Raw genomic sequence first — 15,924 nt, forward strand, 5'->3', positions numbered from 1 at the left:
CACCGGTCCTGGCGCAGCCACCTCCATACCCAAGGAAGCTGTTGCCCACTTCTCCGTGGCCCTGGGAGGCAGTCTGTACTCAAGGCTGGCCCATACATGAATTTCCCGACTTGCCACCTGGCTTCGGGCTGAGTTCAGGCAGAACTTGGTGGAGGCAGAGCCTCACAGAAAATGCATATCTTTGTTTCTGTCACGTGGAGCTCCACAGCAAAGGCATGCCACCCTTCTTCTCACCCAGCCCAACACAGAGCACTTGAGTTATTCCCAACCCATTGCCAAGCTCAGTGCCACAGCAGGACACATCCTTGCCTGGGATGCTCAGTTATTCCCTAGCCTGCCTGTGACCTAAGCCAAAGGGACTCTAAAACAGAGAGGAGCCTGTCCTCCCCTTGCAGAAGCAATGCTATAAGTCCTGGATGACCCTGGCCTGAGTGAAGGGTGGTAACGATGGATGGGGTGGGGTGGCCTGTTGAGAAACTGGATTTAATAATGCAGGTGGGATCTGAAGGCAGCTGGATGTGGTGGGAAACAGGGAGCATGGAAGGTTTGGAACAGGGGAGTGAATTACTGACCGCAGTTGGTTTAGGGACTTGCAAGCGGTTTCTTTGACTCCCTGAGCTAACCTTACTTGCCTGATCTGTTTGGCTGAGTTCCTGCTTTCCAAAAGGCCTTGCCGGGGTCCCAAAGCAGGAAAGATGAGCTGCACCTAAGAATGTGAACAGGTAGGAGTTGGGCAGCTACCCCCGCCCAAAGCAGCTGTCCAAGCACAGCTCAGAGGCCAGTCTCCAGACAGAGCCTTTGCTCTGCTCCCAGTTAAGAAGCCTCGGCACAGGGCCCGGTGCTGGGATGTGTGGATGGTTTGGGCTGCACATTAGCCTTCCTCTTCCAGCCTGCCATGGGCTTTACTCCAGACACCTCTGCCGGTAGCAATGGCAGCTCTTTTCATCCTCTTCCCTTCTTCTTTCCTTCCTAAGTCCCCCTGGACCCAGGGAGGCTTTGGAGCTCAGTAAAGCTCCATCACAGTTTACTGACATGGTCCTTTCCTCTTCCGCACATGGGCTCACACAGCCCTTTTCCCTGCAGCCTTGCGGCCTCAGAGGGAAGAGTAGACAGGGGCAGGATGTTCCAGAAGCAGAGGTGGAGAAGGCGAGGGCAGAGCTGGTCTCGTAAGGGGTTGCCATGTGGCCGCTGAACCCTGCTTCCACCCCCCCTTTGCCAGCCCCCAGAAAAGGAGGATGGCAGTAGACATGTCCCTTGTCTGGCTGGATGGTACACCGGCCCCAGGGGTGGCAGAGCCCACAAGCCAGCCCTTCTGCTTGGCTTGCCTTTGTCACTGTGTTGGAGGTCGAACCCAGAGCTCACAGGCGCTAGGCAGATGCCATAGCACTTAGCCCACACCCTAGCCCTGATTCCGGGTGCTTCCGACGCTCATACTCTCATATCCTGGGGTGGGGTGGGGCGGGGCGTGTGTCCAGCCCAGTCAGGTGGTGAGCGGAGAACACATGCATGCACTTGGGCCAAATCTGGGTCACAGCTCAGGTGACAAAGACCACTCGGCAGCTGGCCTGCTTGCCCTATGTTATGCCAGCACTCCACAGTCATGAGCAGGTCCCAAGGGCCCACTGTGTGTTGCTGGCTTGTGCTGGCTCTGGTGGTATGGGGAGAGGCTGGGGAGCACAGGCTCTGGAGGCCCAAAGTCCACAGCCCCTAAGCAATCAGCAAAGACTGCTCTCTCTGGCTGTCCTACACTGGTGGGGGGCGGGGGGCTGCTGGGCCAAAGGCATCTACTGAAACACCTTTTCGCCAGCTCCAGCACTCCAGCCTGCCCTAGACGCTGCCCTATAATGGGCCCTAGGCTAAAGAAAGAGCCCCGGGGCACAGCACAGTATGGCTGGTCTAACCAGGCCAGTCTGGCTTTGAAAGGCTGGGACACTGTTGTCCCCCACCCTACGACCGCTGCTGGACAGTGGGGCAGCCTTGGGAGGCTGTGGCATCAAGGAGCTGCTGGGCTATTTGTTCCATTGAGGTACCTGTGGGCACCTGGAGAGCCGAGAGGGAATGTGGATGGGTCCTGGACCTCATGAAGGGAAGAGGGGCGGGCAGAGCCAGAGAAGTTCCCAGGACAGCGGGTGTCTTCCCTCTCACCTGAGGCCGTGGCACAGCCTAGGTTTCCAGATGACAATACTGTGTGACCCTCTATGCCATGAGGCTGGGTCCTGGTTGTTCACAGGTCAGAGGAGGCAAGAGAAGCCACTGACCTGGCTTCTGCCATCCTTCCCACCCTCCCACCCCCACTTTCCCTGTTTGTAGTGGGAGACAGACTCTCCTGGCTATTGGTGGGCTTTGGGAACACTTTGAGAAGGTGCCTCCGATTGGTATAGCATGACAGCTGTAAATTCACGCCACTTGCTGATTGGGGAAGGGCAGTACAGGATGGAGCTGTTTTGCATATTGACTTATTATACTAATAATAAGCTTGGCTGGACTGTGAAGAGCAGTGGAAGCTAAGCCTGAGGTGAAGGAGGGCCTAGGCTGCCCTGTGCAGTGCCAGCTGCAGACACAGCCAATGGCTGACGTTAGCAAAGCACGGGACAGGGGACAGGCCCATCTGGGGCCGGGTGAGGCCTGGCTCCCGGCTCCCTTTCCCCACCTCATTCCAGGTTTCCAGGATTTTGGAGGAACAGAGAGCAAGCCACCTCACTCACCGCTGACCGAAAGTTCAATCCACATTTTAAAAATAGAACCCAAGACTCATGAACAGACCTCCACCCACTCCAGCTCAGTGCAGACTATTTCCAAAGGAAATTGCTCCTATTACCTCACTCTGCTGTGGAGCACATGGCCACAGAGCTACTTGTCCCTCGTTAATTCTGCCTGTGGAATGGACTGTGCTTTCCAGGCGTACAGGAGGAGCTAGAACACCAGCCGCCTAATTGGGCACCAGTTCCAGTAAGCACGATGTGTGTCACAAGGTGTGCAGGCGACCTACCAGCTGGGACACAGCCCTGCTGTGGGTCCAGCGGGACTGAAGCAAATGACTCTGTTCCCTTTGTCCGGCCCCCAGCCCTTCCACTGGAGGGAGCTTCTTAGCCGGACCAACAACAGCCAAGGGGAGACAGCATCGGCTGCAGCCACATGAGCTGGGCTGAGGGTCCGGGGTCTCTCCAACAGGCTGAAGACCCACTATGCTTGTCTCCTGATGCTTCTCGCTAGCTGGGCTGGAAATGCTGTGCTTCAGGTTGGGCAGGAGGAGACATTCCCAGCAGAATCTCCCTCCAGAGTGACCTCTACCTCCTGACCCTCTGCCCCCTCCAGTGCTAGTCACATTGACCTCATGGCCCACGCCCATATTCTGCTCTCCCTATCACATGGCCAGCCTCTGTGTGTCCTGCCCCAGATTAGTCTTTCTGCCCACCCTGTCCCCCAGCCCTGTCTAAATTCTTCCTTCAGCTCTCAGCTTCTCAATACTGCAGCGACACCACTGTTTGGCTGGTGACTGGTGTCATGCAGAACTTGGCATCTTTCCGCTGTGTCCCAGCATCAGCCTCAGTTTGCTCCTGTCCCGCCAGTCCCCGAGCTGTGGAGCCCTCAGCATGTGCAGCAACTCAGCAGCAACAGGGAAGGGTCTTAGAGGGGAAACTAAGGCTAGGGTCCTGTGTGTGTGTGAGGGCCTATCTTCTTCTTCATCCAAGAGCCAGTGTCTCTTGTGCAACCACTGCTGATGATCCCTGAAAACTCCAGGTAGGCTGCCTAGGGCTGGACAGGGGAGTCTGACGGGCCCCCCGTCCCCTGTTTATGCAGAGGATCACAGATGGCTAGCAGTTGCAGTCACCCGGCCCAGCTCCCACCTTTCCATGCCATGGCCCTGATGTCATGTGGCCAAGGAGTAGGTGGCTACAGGTGATCTGTGTGGCTCAGCCTGCAGGCCTGGCCTCCATACCGCTTCCCCTGCACATCGTGCAAGGGGGAGGAGGGAGGCTGTACAACCCGGAGTCAAAGCTCCCTGGCCTCAGCAGTGGGGTCCGGGGTAGATGGGTATAAGGGGCATTGTGCTACCCAGAGTGGGGCATGGGTGCAGCCACCTCTCACAACACAGTGTGAGTGATGCCACCTGGCTCCCTGGCATCTCTGACCCTCAACCATCCAAGCAGCTCAGCCTAGAGTTACAGGGTGACCCTAAACCAGGGCATCTACAGCAGGGAGGGGGAGTGGAAGGCAGAGAGCTGGGAGTGGAGTGGCATGTGGGCAGCCTGACAGGTGGCTGAGTATGCCCTGACACCATGTGCCGCTGGTGGCAGGTCTCCTGCTGACCTCTGCTGTGATGTTTGTTCCCTGACCCTTCCCTTTCCCTTCCTCTCACTCACCTGCTGACCTGGGCTGGGAGCCATGGAGATGCTCAGGGAAAGAGAAGTGGCTTTTCCCAAGAGCTCAATATCAGATTGGTGGGCAGAGTTCCAAGGAAGCAGGATTTAATGTGACCCAGGGATAGAGTTACGGCAACCTGCCCTCGCCAGCGAGGGAGCGGAGGAAAGTAGTGAATGCGTTCTAGTATGTGACCTGCCCAACAAAGCTGCTCTGCGATGGATGGGCGCGTGGGCGGGGCGGGGGTGAGCCAGTAAGTTGCTGAGTTGATGCAGGCTAGGCTAATAGGTGGAAGGAAAAGGATGAGTGGATTTGCAGATGCAATGATGGGTATCGGCATAGATTGAGGGATGAGCGAATGGATGGATGATAGAGGTCGATGGATGGTAAGATGATGACATCAAACTAAAAGAGAGAATATTGGAGAGAGGGAGGGGATATGACAGAGAGCAGAGTTATGAAGGAAAAGGTGGGGGAGGGAAATACCATGGTTTGTTGTCTGTAAGTATAGATGTCAATAATATATATATATATATACACATATGTATTTTTAAAAATCAGGAATTAAAGAGAAGAACAAGGTGGGTAGGTAAGGTGGGTAGGAGGATGGATGAGTGGATAAGTAAGTGGGTAGACAGGTGGGCGGGTGGCGAGCTGGGAGGAGCCTCGCAGAGTGCGTATGTGTAACTGCTGTATGTGAGCACAGATCTCTTGGAGAAAACAGAAAGGGTGTTTGTACCACAGGTTGTCCTCTGGGCGTGGCCCTCGAGTGCTCAGTGTCTCACTCCTTCCAGTACCCACTCCTTCCCGCTGAGGCCCAGGCCCGTTACCAGTCTGCTCCCCCACACCCTGCCTGCTGCAGGCACTACGTGGAGAACCTGACTCTCCAAGCCCACCGACACCATCACACCCTCTGTTCCTCTGCTCAGACCCTGCCTTTGAACAAGGGCAGCAGTCACTTGGCCACAGAGCCCAGTTGGCAGGAGGACAAAAGGCCTTTGGATGGGACTTAGAAGTCAGGTCAACCGATCAAGCCTGGACAGGGGTCATGGCAGGCAAACCAGCAGTGCAGGGCCTCAGGCCCGAGTCTGAAGGAGGAGTGGTGCCCACGCCAGACTCGAGCATGCTGCGTGCCCTGCTCTGGGATCACAGCCTGTCTTCTGAGCCTCACATGGATGCAGAGTGCAAACGGGTGGCCCTTGGACTAACTGGCCTGCTGACATGCTTAGAGCCTTAAATGGCGCTTAGGAATGACTGACTTGTAAAATTTAGAATGTTTTTCCTACAGTTCAAGATTTTGGGCTTCTCCAAAGGATCAAAAACTCCAGCAGGCTGGGGCCCTTGCTTCTTTCCCATCCCTCATGGCACAGTGACTTGGGCAGCGTCACGAGGAACCCGGGACCTATCCTGCCATTCCTCAGTGGTAGTGGAGTGTGTGACCGCCAGGCCAGCTCTCAGAGGGTAGGGTCCTTACACCTCATGCTGTGACGTGCTGTCTCTCCCTATCCCTGCCCCACAGCTTCACGCAGGCCATGCTGAGGCAGCCCAAGATGGAAGGCCTGGATAACCACATTGCCTACTACCTGGGCTTTGTGCTCCTCAGTGGGGGCATCGTGTTTGTGCTGTCCAGCTTCTTCGCCCTGGGTTTTACTGGCACCTTTCTAGGTAAGATCCTAAGGGTTGGAGTAACCTTGGGCATGTATAATGGGGCCCAGGGAGGAACAGGACCCAGTGGCTGTCGCCTTCCATCTCTGATGTGCCTGGGGAGTACTGGGAACCTGACTTGTCATGAGCAGGGTAGGGGTTGGGCTCTGCCATCTTTTCTGGCTGCAGAGCACTGAACTACTTTTCTGGGAGAAGATGCCCCTACCCCTGGCCTGTGGTCCTCGGGGTACTCTCCTGGGCTCACCTCCCCTTGCAGAAGGCTACCAGCCACTGTCTGTATTGAAGGGTTAGATGGCAGGTCACCAAGGTGCATGGTGACAAGGGCTTCCACTCTCATGGCCACCCCTGGATCTGCCCAGCACAACTGGCTGCCAGGTGGGTTGGGAATCCTGGCTGTGCCAGTCACAGGCAGAGCTGACACAGGTCTAGGCTGAGGTGAAGGATGACTGGACATTGTTCCTCTCTTTTCCTACTGCCTATGGCTCTGCTGCCTTGGGGCTGGGAGTCCATTGTGGCCTGGCCAGACAACTCTCCACCTCATGGGCAGCAGCGACTTCCAGCACCTTGGAACCAATGGAGGACAAGCTGCAGAGAGGGACAACCCTCATGATTAAGGTGGGGTTAGGATACCAGAGAGGGACAAGGGTGGCCCCCTCTAGCACCCAGAATGCCACTTGGGTTAGCCAAGTTGAAGCTCTACAGTGTACGCTCAGGAGCAACAGTGCCCTGAGGGATCAGGTGGCATTTCCAGGGCTGTGGCATGTGGGTCAGTACTTGATACTTGGGCAGAAGCTGCCAGGAGCCATTCTGGGAGGGGCAAGGCCAGAGCCTGGGAAAGGGGAAGCTAGGCGCAGGCAGGAGGAGTGAGAAGGAGGCTGGCAGGGTGGAAGTGCTGGAGAAGGGGCAGCAGTGACCCTGGCTGTACAGGGTGAGAGTGGGCAGAGGCCCTGAAGGCCAGCCGAGTGACTGGGGCTTCTTCCCCGGGGGGTGGGAGCCATAGAAGGGGCTCTTGCGCAAACAGTGGAGACTGGTGGGGCAGAGACCCCAAGTGGGAAACCCCGGGGTGGGAATGGTCTTCCTCACAAAGCTGGAGGCCAATGAGCAGTGCAAGGGGCCTTTGGGTGCCGTGTCGGGAAGATCGGGGCTGCTGAAGGAGAGAGTGAAGTGCTATCTAGAGAACCGGCAGGCAGGGGTGACCAGCCTTCAGTGTGCAGGACTGGGGTGTGGGACAGAGAGAGGGGTGACCAGCCTTCAGTGTGCAGGGCTGGGGTGTGGGACAGAGAGAGGGGTGACCAGCCTTCAGTGTGCAGGGCTGGGGTATGGGACAGAGAGAGGGGTGACCAGCCTTCATTGCAGGGTATGGGACAGAGAGAGGGGTGACCAGCCTTCAGTGTGGGGTATGAGACAGAGAGGGGTGACCATCCTTCAGTCTGTAGGGCTGGGGTATGGAACAGAGAAAGGGGTGACCATCCTTCAGTGTGCAGGGCTGGGGTGTGGTTAGAGAGAGGGGTGACCAACCTTCAGTGTGGGGTGTGGGACAGAGAGAGGGGTGACCAGCCTTCGGTGTGGGGTGTGGGACAGAGAGGGCTGGGGCAGCAGCGGGCAAGAGCTGGGTTGGTGGTACCGGGTCATCGGAGCACAGGCTGGGACACTGCGTTCAGTCAGGGCCAGATGAAGAGACCTAGAAGAGTGAGTCAGAGGGGTGTGGTACGGCGTTGGGATGGCTCTCCACAGACATGGCCTCGAAAGGCAGAGGGAAGGCTCTGGAAGTAGAGCAGAGCGGGCACTCTCTTGTGAGTCAGCCTGAGCAGGTTTCTGTGCCACTGCCGCCAGGCCCCACTGCCCCGCTTCCTGCTTCCTCCCAGTGGCCCCCAGGAGGCCCCTTGGGCCCTTGCACCCTTTGTTCCTGACAATGGCAGCACAGTGCCCACCGTACCCCTCCTGCAGGGGCTCCCCTCATTGGGCTGGCTGCCCTACTTTCTGCCCAGGAGGAAGCTACATTGTCCTGGCAAACCAAGGACAAAGGAGGGGCTGCTGGGAGAGGCTGCGCTGGCCCGGGGGTGGTAGTCACCGTGTGGAACCCCGGGCCAGATGCTTTGTTCTGCCACGTTGGCCTGGGCACCGGGTGGCAGATGGCTGGATGACAGGCTACCTGGTGGTCTCTCCACTCCACAGGCACTCCCCTGGCTGCCAGGTGACCTCCAGAGTGCCAGGGCCATGTGGTGGATAGCTGCAGTCAGAGCCACCCTGAGCCTTGGGCCAGGCCCAGGGGGAGAGCAGCAGTACGGGAGGAGGGGAGGCAGGGCAGAGGGGGAGGGCGAGCAGGCCGCTTCTGGAGGAAGGAGAGTGGCCTAGGAAGCAGGGGGTTCTGCACAGAACCAGGAATGACTTTTTGCAGAAAGGACAAGCAGGGTCAGAGGCACTGGGATGGGAAGAAAGGAAAGGCCACGGTGCTGGCCCTCACAGAGAAGAAAGGAAGATTAGACAGTGGAGGGGAGCCCAGCACCCCAGCCCTGGGAGCACAAGCCCACTGGGGCACTGTGGAGCAGCTCCACCATGTGCATTACGGAGCTCCCACTGGCCAGGAACCTCCCGTGGGGCAGGGCTCTACCTCTCCCACAGATCCTCCCAGGGCCCTTGTGGAATCTCCCTCGGTGACACTGGCCTAGGTGGCCCTCTTGTGCACTGCTTTGTTTGTAGGTGACTACTTCGGGATCCTCAAGGAAGCCAGAGTGACCACGTTCCCCTTCAATGTGGTGGACAATCCCATGTACTGGGGAAGCACAGCCAACTACCTGGGCTGGGCAATCATGTGAGTACTTGTCCTCCCCCACCCCCAGCCAGGGAACATGGGTTCTGGTGGTGGCCAAGGACACTGTCCCTTTCTCAGAAGTTTCATATCTGGGATAACAATTAGCTTCTCAGCCTAAGGGCCAGGGGCGAATCATGGCCTCTCAAGGCCTGCTTGCCCCCCAGCACAGAGGCGCCCCAGGTGTGGGAAGGTGGTCTGCACACGCCCATGCCACTTGGGCCAGGGGCACTGAGACTAGAAGGCCTCCTAATTTCCATGTGTCCTGAACTAGTCTTCAGGTTTTTAGAAACCACTTAAAAATGTAAAATGTCAGCCAGGCCTTAAGGCAGGTAGGCCATAAGGTATTCCAGTCTGGTACGTACGGAGTTCAAGGCCAGTCTGGAGAAACTTAATGGGAACCTGTCTCAAAAAATGTAAAGTAAGCCAAGCTTGGCGCACGGCTGGCATTCCACTTGGAAGATGGAGACAAGAGGATCGACATGAGTTTAAGGCCAGCCTCTGCTACATAGCAAGTCCCTATCAGAAAGACAAAAGATTTGAAAAAGGACTACAAGAGATTTTTTGTAGGATGTGTTGGACCACATGGGTTTAATAATTTAAACTGGTACCTAGAATGTCCCAAAGACCAGAAAGGTACCAGGACCCCTCCCTAGCAAATTGGACCTAAAATGGCAGGTGCTTGGGAGCAAGGTGTTTCCCCACCTGTACCCCACCCCGACTCTCTGCAGCCTTGGGACTGTAGCTGCTGGGATTGAGGAGCAAGAAGCTGGGAGAGGCTCCCGGGGTCCGGCTGGGGCCCAGCATGGCTGCATTCACACCCAGACCAGGCAGCCCCAGCCTGCCTGCTCATCCTGCGAACTGTCCCTCGCATTGCCTTCAGCCCAGCCCTTCTCTCCTGAACTTTGGCATGGGCTCAGGAGAGGCAGTCTGCTCACCCCACACTTACCCACTCCAGGGAGTGTCCCTCCTCAGGATGAGCCCAGACTAAAACTGAGTCCTTCTCCGCCCAAGTCCATCCTCCAGTCTCCTGATTCCCCACCACACTGACCCCCCTCCATGGCATACACGTGTGTGCATACACACCCTCCCCTAGTCTCTGTTCCAGAGCCAATTTGCCATGTCCCCTCCTCCAGAAAACCTCCCTACGTCCTCTGGACTCCCAGTCTTCTGTGCTGGAGTCAGCAGTGAGTGACCCATCTCTTGTCTTAAGTCAACATCCACACATGTGTCCCTGTTTTACCAGCAGAAGTGAAAATCACTTCTGGAGGCAGAAGTGAAAATCACCCTGGTGACCCCAGAAACACACAACCACCTCCAGAGAACATTGTTGTGCCGTGTCGAGGAGACACCCAGTGTGCTGGGGATGGAGCCTTGGTCTGAGGGCTCCTTAGAGACGTGCCATTACCTGATGGCAGATGCTGACCCAGCTTGTGGTCCCCAGGCCTCCCATGGCCCATCTGTCTCCCGTATCCCAAGGTCCACAGAGGGGGTACCTGGTGCCCGAGCACCCAGGACTGGAGCCCTGGTGGATTCTTGGGGTCCTGGGGCTATGCTGGACCTGCGCCCTTGCTCTCTCCAGGCTTCTGTCAGCCCAGCCCTACAGCAAGCTGTGTGACATCTGGGCTCATGTGCTTGTCTGCCAGCACTGCCAGCATCTCCACCCTGGGTTGTTAGGAGGTCAAGCAGAACCAGGCTGACAGCAGGTGGCACGTTTTCATGGTGATGGGAGGCGAAGGGAGTGTGAGGCTGAGGCTGTGAGGACTGTGCCTGTCCACAGCGCCACCCCAGCAGGGCTCCGCGCTTGCTTTGAATGCAGGGCTGGTGCACTAGCTGACAGCCGCAGTGAACGGGTGGCACTGAACCAAAGGCCCCACCCTGCCCCTGTGTGGGAGAGCCAGCTGCTCGGAGCATGATCACTCACTCCAGCATCTCAGATCAAGCTAAGGAAAACTCTTTGAGGGCTTCCCACAAGCCTCTGGCTGGGGCCATACCAGCAACAATGTCTTAGGAACTTGAGGGTCTGCTTTATTTGGAAATCACTAAAGGAAGTCAAAGCTCCTGTAACAGGTGAGGACACTGAGGCAATTCTGGGGCAGAGATGCCCTTGGCCCCAAGGCTACAGCTGTGAGAGCACATCCCCTCAGCATTGATGGCTTGCTTTTTAAAATATTTTATTTATTTATTTATGAAAGGACAACAGAGAGAGAATAGGTACACCAGGGCCTATTATAGCCATGGTAAATGACTCCAGACACGTGCGCCACCTTGTGCATCTGGCTTACGTGGGTCCTAGGGGATCAAACCTAGGTCCTTAGGCTTCACAGGCAAGTTCCTTGACCCCTACGCCATCTGTTGGCTTGCTTTATGTGTGGACTCTTTTCAGAAACAGGAGTGAACTGCGGGTTCTGCTCCACAGAAACAACGAGCTTACGCTCACTTTGGGGGGCAAGCCTCACAGCAGGTGACTGGCTCGTGGCTGCTGTGAGGGGAGCCTTCTACTGGCAGGGCTGCCACTGCTGAGAGAACACTGTCCTCTGGGCTGTCCAAGGCTGACATGCCCAGGGTCTCACTCACCAGCCACCCTTCAAGGTCTCATGGCCCACAGAACTCCATGTGGCCAGGACTATGGTGAGCCCTGGCTAGGGACAAAGTGCCCCTTGAGCTAGGAGGGAGAGATGAGCATGATGGCCATAGAGCCCTCTCAGGCCAGGACACAGACACCAGCCTCACATCTCCAGTTCTCCTGTTCCAAGTTCAGTCTGGAAAGGGACCACAAGGACAGCTGTGCTCTTGGGGAGGCACAAGCTGAGACTCAAAAAACATTCAGCTCATAAACCGGCGTGGTGGCGTACGCCTTTAATCCCAGCACTTGGGAGATAGAGATAGGAGGATCGCTGAGAGTTTGAAGCCACCCTGAGACTACATAGTGAATTCCAGGTCAGCCTGGAATAGAGTGAGACCCTACCTCTGTAAAAAAAAAAAAAAAAAAAAAAAGATGGACATTCAGTTCACAGTCTGACACCCACAGAGACTTCCAGGCCACATCTGTCCCTGGCCACATGGCTCCCAGGCAGCTTTGCATTCTGAGTGAAGGAGCTTGTCCTAGGAATGCTGTATCCCCAACCCTGGGTCCACGGCAGGTTCACCTGGTGCAGGAGCAGCTGTAGATGCCCCGCTGCTGCCTGGGAAGCCTGACTTGTGCTGAGGCACCTGCTCTTTCTAGGAGGCCATGAGGGCAATGGGGCAGCCAAGGAAGGTAGGCTTCGTGTCCATCCCCAAAAGGTCTCTGTTTGGTGTGACATCTCCCTGTCTAGCTTGGGGTAGCAGCAGAGGTGCTGGCTGGGATGCAAAGGCAAGTGGGTCTCATGTTGTGCAGGTGTGTGTGGGGGGGGTCCTGTGCCACCCACAGAAGCCGAGCTGCTAGACACCACGCCTGCGGCTGCAGGCTTTGCTGTCCCTACATCTTCCCTGCCACCTCCCAGAGAGACACACACAAGACTTTCGTGCTCCTGTGCCCTAGGGTGGCCAGAGTATGTGTTTGGGGTGGTCCAGAGAGTTAGTCCTGCTGCAGCCTAAACCCTGGCTCTGTCTCCTGGTTCCCCCCCTTCCAACAACCCAGGCCAGCAGGAGCCCGTGGAACCAGAAATTACCATAGAAATAGATTGGGGAACAGCTTGGCATCTGTTATTTCTGGAAACTGGAAGCAGACACACTCAGGCCCTTGGCTGTCCACACTCCTGTGCCCGATGACATCACAGACTAGTCACCTGCAGAGAACGGTGACGGAGGCATTGTCTGCCCTGGCCTGCTGCGTGTTCTGCCTGCAGATACTGGCACACCTAGAACTCACGCTGCACAGGCCAGCGTGACACGGGAGGAGCTTCCTTGTAGCCAGGGCTTCTCTGGGCAATGGCTACAGGCTGTGCCTATGGACTGGCCGGGGTTCAGAGAGCAGAATCTGTCCACAGGACCTTGTGTTCATAGGGATTCCAGACTGGCCTTCTCCAAGAGACTTATTTCCCAAGAATATTATCTGGAGACAGAGGAAGCACTACCTGCCGCCTCGTAGCAGGGTAGGGTGCAGGGAACCCTGCTGAGGCCGCCTCCTTTCCCTCCTGCTTCCCTGAGCTCCAGGGCTACCTAAGACAGGGAGGAGCGAGCCACGCTAGTCACTCCTGGTGAGCAACCCTGGGCCTCACTAGGAAACCGGACTCCAGAAAAGGCACCACAAGGCTCAGCTTGTCCCATCCAAAGGGCCTGGCACTTGCCAAGGGCTCATTTTCATGTCAGGAGGGGTCAGGCTCCACTGATGAATGCATCTGTCTGCAGAAATGCCAGTCCCACAGGCCTGCTGCTGACGGCGCTGGTGGCCCTCATCTATGTGGTGGCTGTCCTGTACGAGGAGTGAGTAGAGCTGTGGCGGGATGGGCTATGGATGTGCTGGACAATTAGGCCAAGCCTGTGCTTTAGAACCTTCTCCTGTGCTGTGGCCTGGCAAGCTTGACCAGGCCGTTGCTAGCCTGGCTGGGTCCGGCCTTAGGTCCTGAGTGTGGGAGGAGCTTCCAAGGAGCAGACCTGGTCCCACGGGGCCTTTCCTGCTCCCCAAAACCTCCAGGTGGTTCTGGGAGCAAGTGGGGATATGGGTCCAATAGGACTGGGGTAGGCTCTGCTGTTGGGGTGGGTGGGGGTCTCTTAGACCAGCCACTGGAGTCTTTCCCCACCTACAGGCCTTTCACCGCTGAGATCTACCGACAAAAAGCTGCCAAGTCATACCGGAGGAGCTGATGGGGTTGTGGGGGCTCAGTGGAAAGCTGAGCTGGCCTGCAGGCTGCCCCGAACACCCAGCCCTGCTTGGGGAGAGCACTACTCACCTCTACACCTAGTGCCTTGGAAACCAGTCTTGGGGAGCCCAGGCATATTGCCATGTGGCCACGGAACCTCTCATCCCACCACACCCCCTCACTAATAAAGACCCTCGGCCTCAGCACCATTCTGGGCCCCTTTCTGTCCTCATCCCGAGAGGCCAGGCTCTAGGCTGTGGCAGGGCGGGGCAGGGGACAGCGTGTCTTTTGAGGACTCCCAGGGCAGGCTGGCCTGGCCCTTTCCTCACAGGCCAACCTTCCAGTCCCGCACGTGCTTCCCAGAGAAAGGACTCATGGGCCGCCTCGGCCAGACCTGCCTGTGGCCTCTTCAAGCAGTGGGTTTGTGCCTTGGGTCACCTGCCATCTCCTGCCGTAGCACTCCCAGGACAGGCCCTCAGCATCTGAGGGCCCAGGTGTTACCATATTGTCTTGGACCACCCAATCTAGCTGGGGAAATGCGGTTCCATCCCATCAAGAATTGCTACCCAAGAGGTAGACGCCCAGTGTGCACCCCCAGCCCCTGTGTTCACTTAGCTTCCCTAGGAGGGGTTAACAGGTGGACCTTATGACCGTGGAATCCGGTTGGGAAGACAGGACATGTGCCAGGCGGGGCACAGGCGACCAAGAAGGTTGAGTCAGGCTTTGCCACAGGAGCTCCAGGGATGGCCAGAGGAGAGCCCCTCTCTGCCCTGCCTGGCACTGCATGACTGTTTCCTGTCCTGGCACCAGTTCTGGAAGCTAGGGCTACTTCAACCCCCAAGACTGCAGCTCCCACAGGCGCCTCGGGGGCTACTAAAGTCTGGTGATCATCCCAACTTGCCAGAGACATTCAGCCCTTAGCCTCAGCCGCATCCCCTGCTGGGACTCCCCAGCAGCCCCAGAAGACCTTGCAGAGATTAGGGCTCTAGATTGCGGGAGGGGGGTGGTGGAGAGGAGGAGGGGAGGTCCTATGCCTATTCTAGCCCAAGGGGACTCAGCTTGGGAACTCTTGGGACAGGATCCAAGGGCTGCCCTCCCCTGACATCCTGTTGACATCCTCAGGCCAAGGCTTCCCTGGGCTTTTACAAAGTGCTAATTTCCCATCATCACACTGTGTGCCCAAGGCTGTGGCAGGGGACCCTAACTCACATAACTCTGAGGACCCTCCCTTTTCAGTGCCAGAAGCCTTGCTTCCAGCACAGGGGCCTCAGGCCAAAGCATCAGCTGAGGCTTCCTACCGCTACCGCGGGGCCAGGAGCTTACCTTTCATTAAGGCCTCTCAGCCTTGCTGCCCTGGGCCCACAACAGAGGCTAGGGATCCATCCAGGTGGGCAAAGGGGGCCAGGATCACTGGTCAGGCTGCCCTTAACTGTCCTCACCTTCCCTAATGTCATGAAGGCCCAAACCCACGTCCCAAGCAAGTAGTCCTATGAGGCTAGACCAGAGACACCTTAGAGTTCCTGGACCCTAGCAAGGAGCAGGGACACCCCACCCACTTTGCCTGTGCAGTTTCCCCTGGCCCCAGCAAGGAGGCATGACATGGGAACAGCATCCAGGAAGGCTCATCTCTTTGCACCCACATTCTTCCACGTGCCTGCCTACTCCGTGCCAGCTGTGGGTGCGCTCATGAAGGGGTGGCCCCGGTTCCCCAACCACTGGGTTGCCTCAGGCCTGGTGGGCGTCCTGGCACACTTGATTGTATTCCACTGCTCTTGCCTTGCCACAGTGGGATTCACCCACATGAACCCTTATCCTGCGGCATGTAGATGGGGCAGAACACCCCACAGCCCACTGGCCCCTTGTAAAAAGCCCAGTCTTCAAGCCTTTCCACAGGATCAGGCTCTCTGTAGGCCCCGCCCCTCCAACCTCATGTGACCTCCACCTGGATGCCCTTCTCACCACCATCACCCAGCCAGTAATGCTGAGACCCTTCAGCCAGGCGTGCACTGGGCAACAAAGATGGTTTGGGGGTCTGCCCTCAAGGCATTAGCCTCTCAGGGACAATCACTGCAAGATATCTGCTGCAATGCTGTCGCTGCACTCAAACACTGTCCTCAGCCCTCGGGCCATAGTTGCTGGTGGCTTGAGGTTTGAAGCAAGACCTAGAGGTGTGTGAGTGGAGAGGGCAGCCCATGTCAAGGCCCCAGAGCCTTGCTTGGGTCTTGGCCTTCCCAGAAGTGGAAAGGGTTGGCCGCCCAGCAAGCACAGTGAATGGCAGGGTTCACTGCTGCGTGGGAGGAAGCA

The 15,924-nt window shown here is 57.2% G+C and overlaps 1 protein-coding gene across 2 annotated transcripts in view; it reads left to right on the top strand.

Annotated features, from left to right (window-relative positions):
- Nucleotides 1-13,823, top strand: part of Pemt (phosphatidylethanolamine N-methyltransferase) — an 87,904-nt gene extending 74,081 nt beyond the window's left edge. The window contains exons 4-7 of one of the 2 annotated variants that reach the window (XM_004669050.2): nt 5,882-6,027; nt 8,728-8,839; nt 13,169-13,243; nt 13,567-13,823. In XM_004669050.2, the coding sequence (XP_004669107.2) occupies nt 5,882-6,027; nt 8,728-8,839; nt 13,169-13,243; nt 13,567-13,624 (391 nt within the window). In that variant the 3' untranslated portion in view covers nt 13,625-13,823. The remainder of the gene's footprint in view (nt 1-5,881; nt 6,028-8,727; nt 8,840-13,168; nt 13,244-13,566) is intronic. The other variant, XM_045131042.1, reaches the window with a different exon arrangement.
- Nucleotides 13,824-15,924: the final 2,101 nt, after the last annotated feature.

Source organism: Jaculus jaculus, chromosome 12 (genome assembly GCF_020740685.1).
Source record: "Jaculus jaculus isolate mJacJac1 chromosome 12, mJacJac1.mat.Y.cur, whole genome shotgun sequence".
Taxonomy (NCBI): Eukaryota; Metazoa; Chordata; class Mammalia; order Rodentia; family Dipodidae; genus Jaculus; species Jaculus jaculus.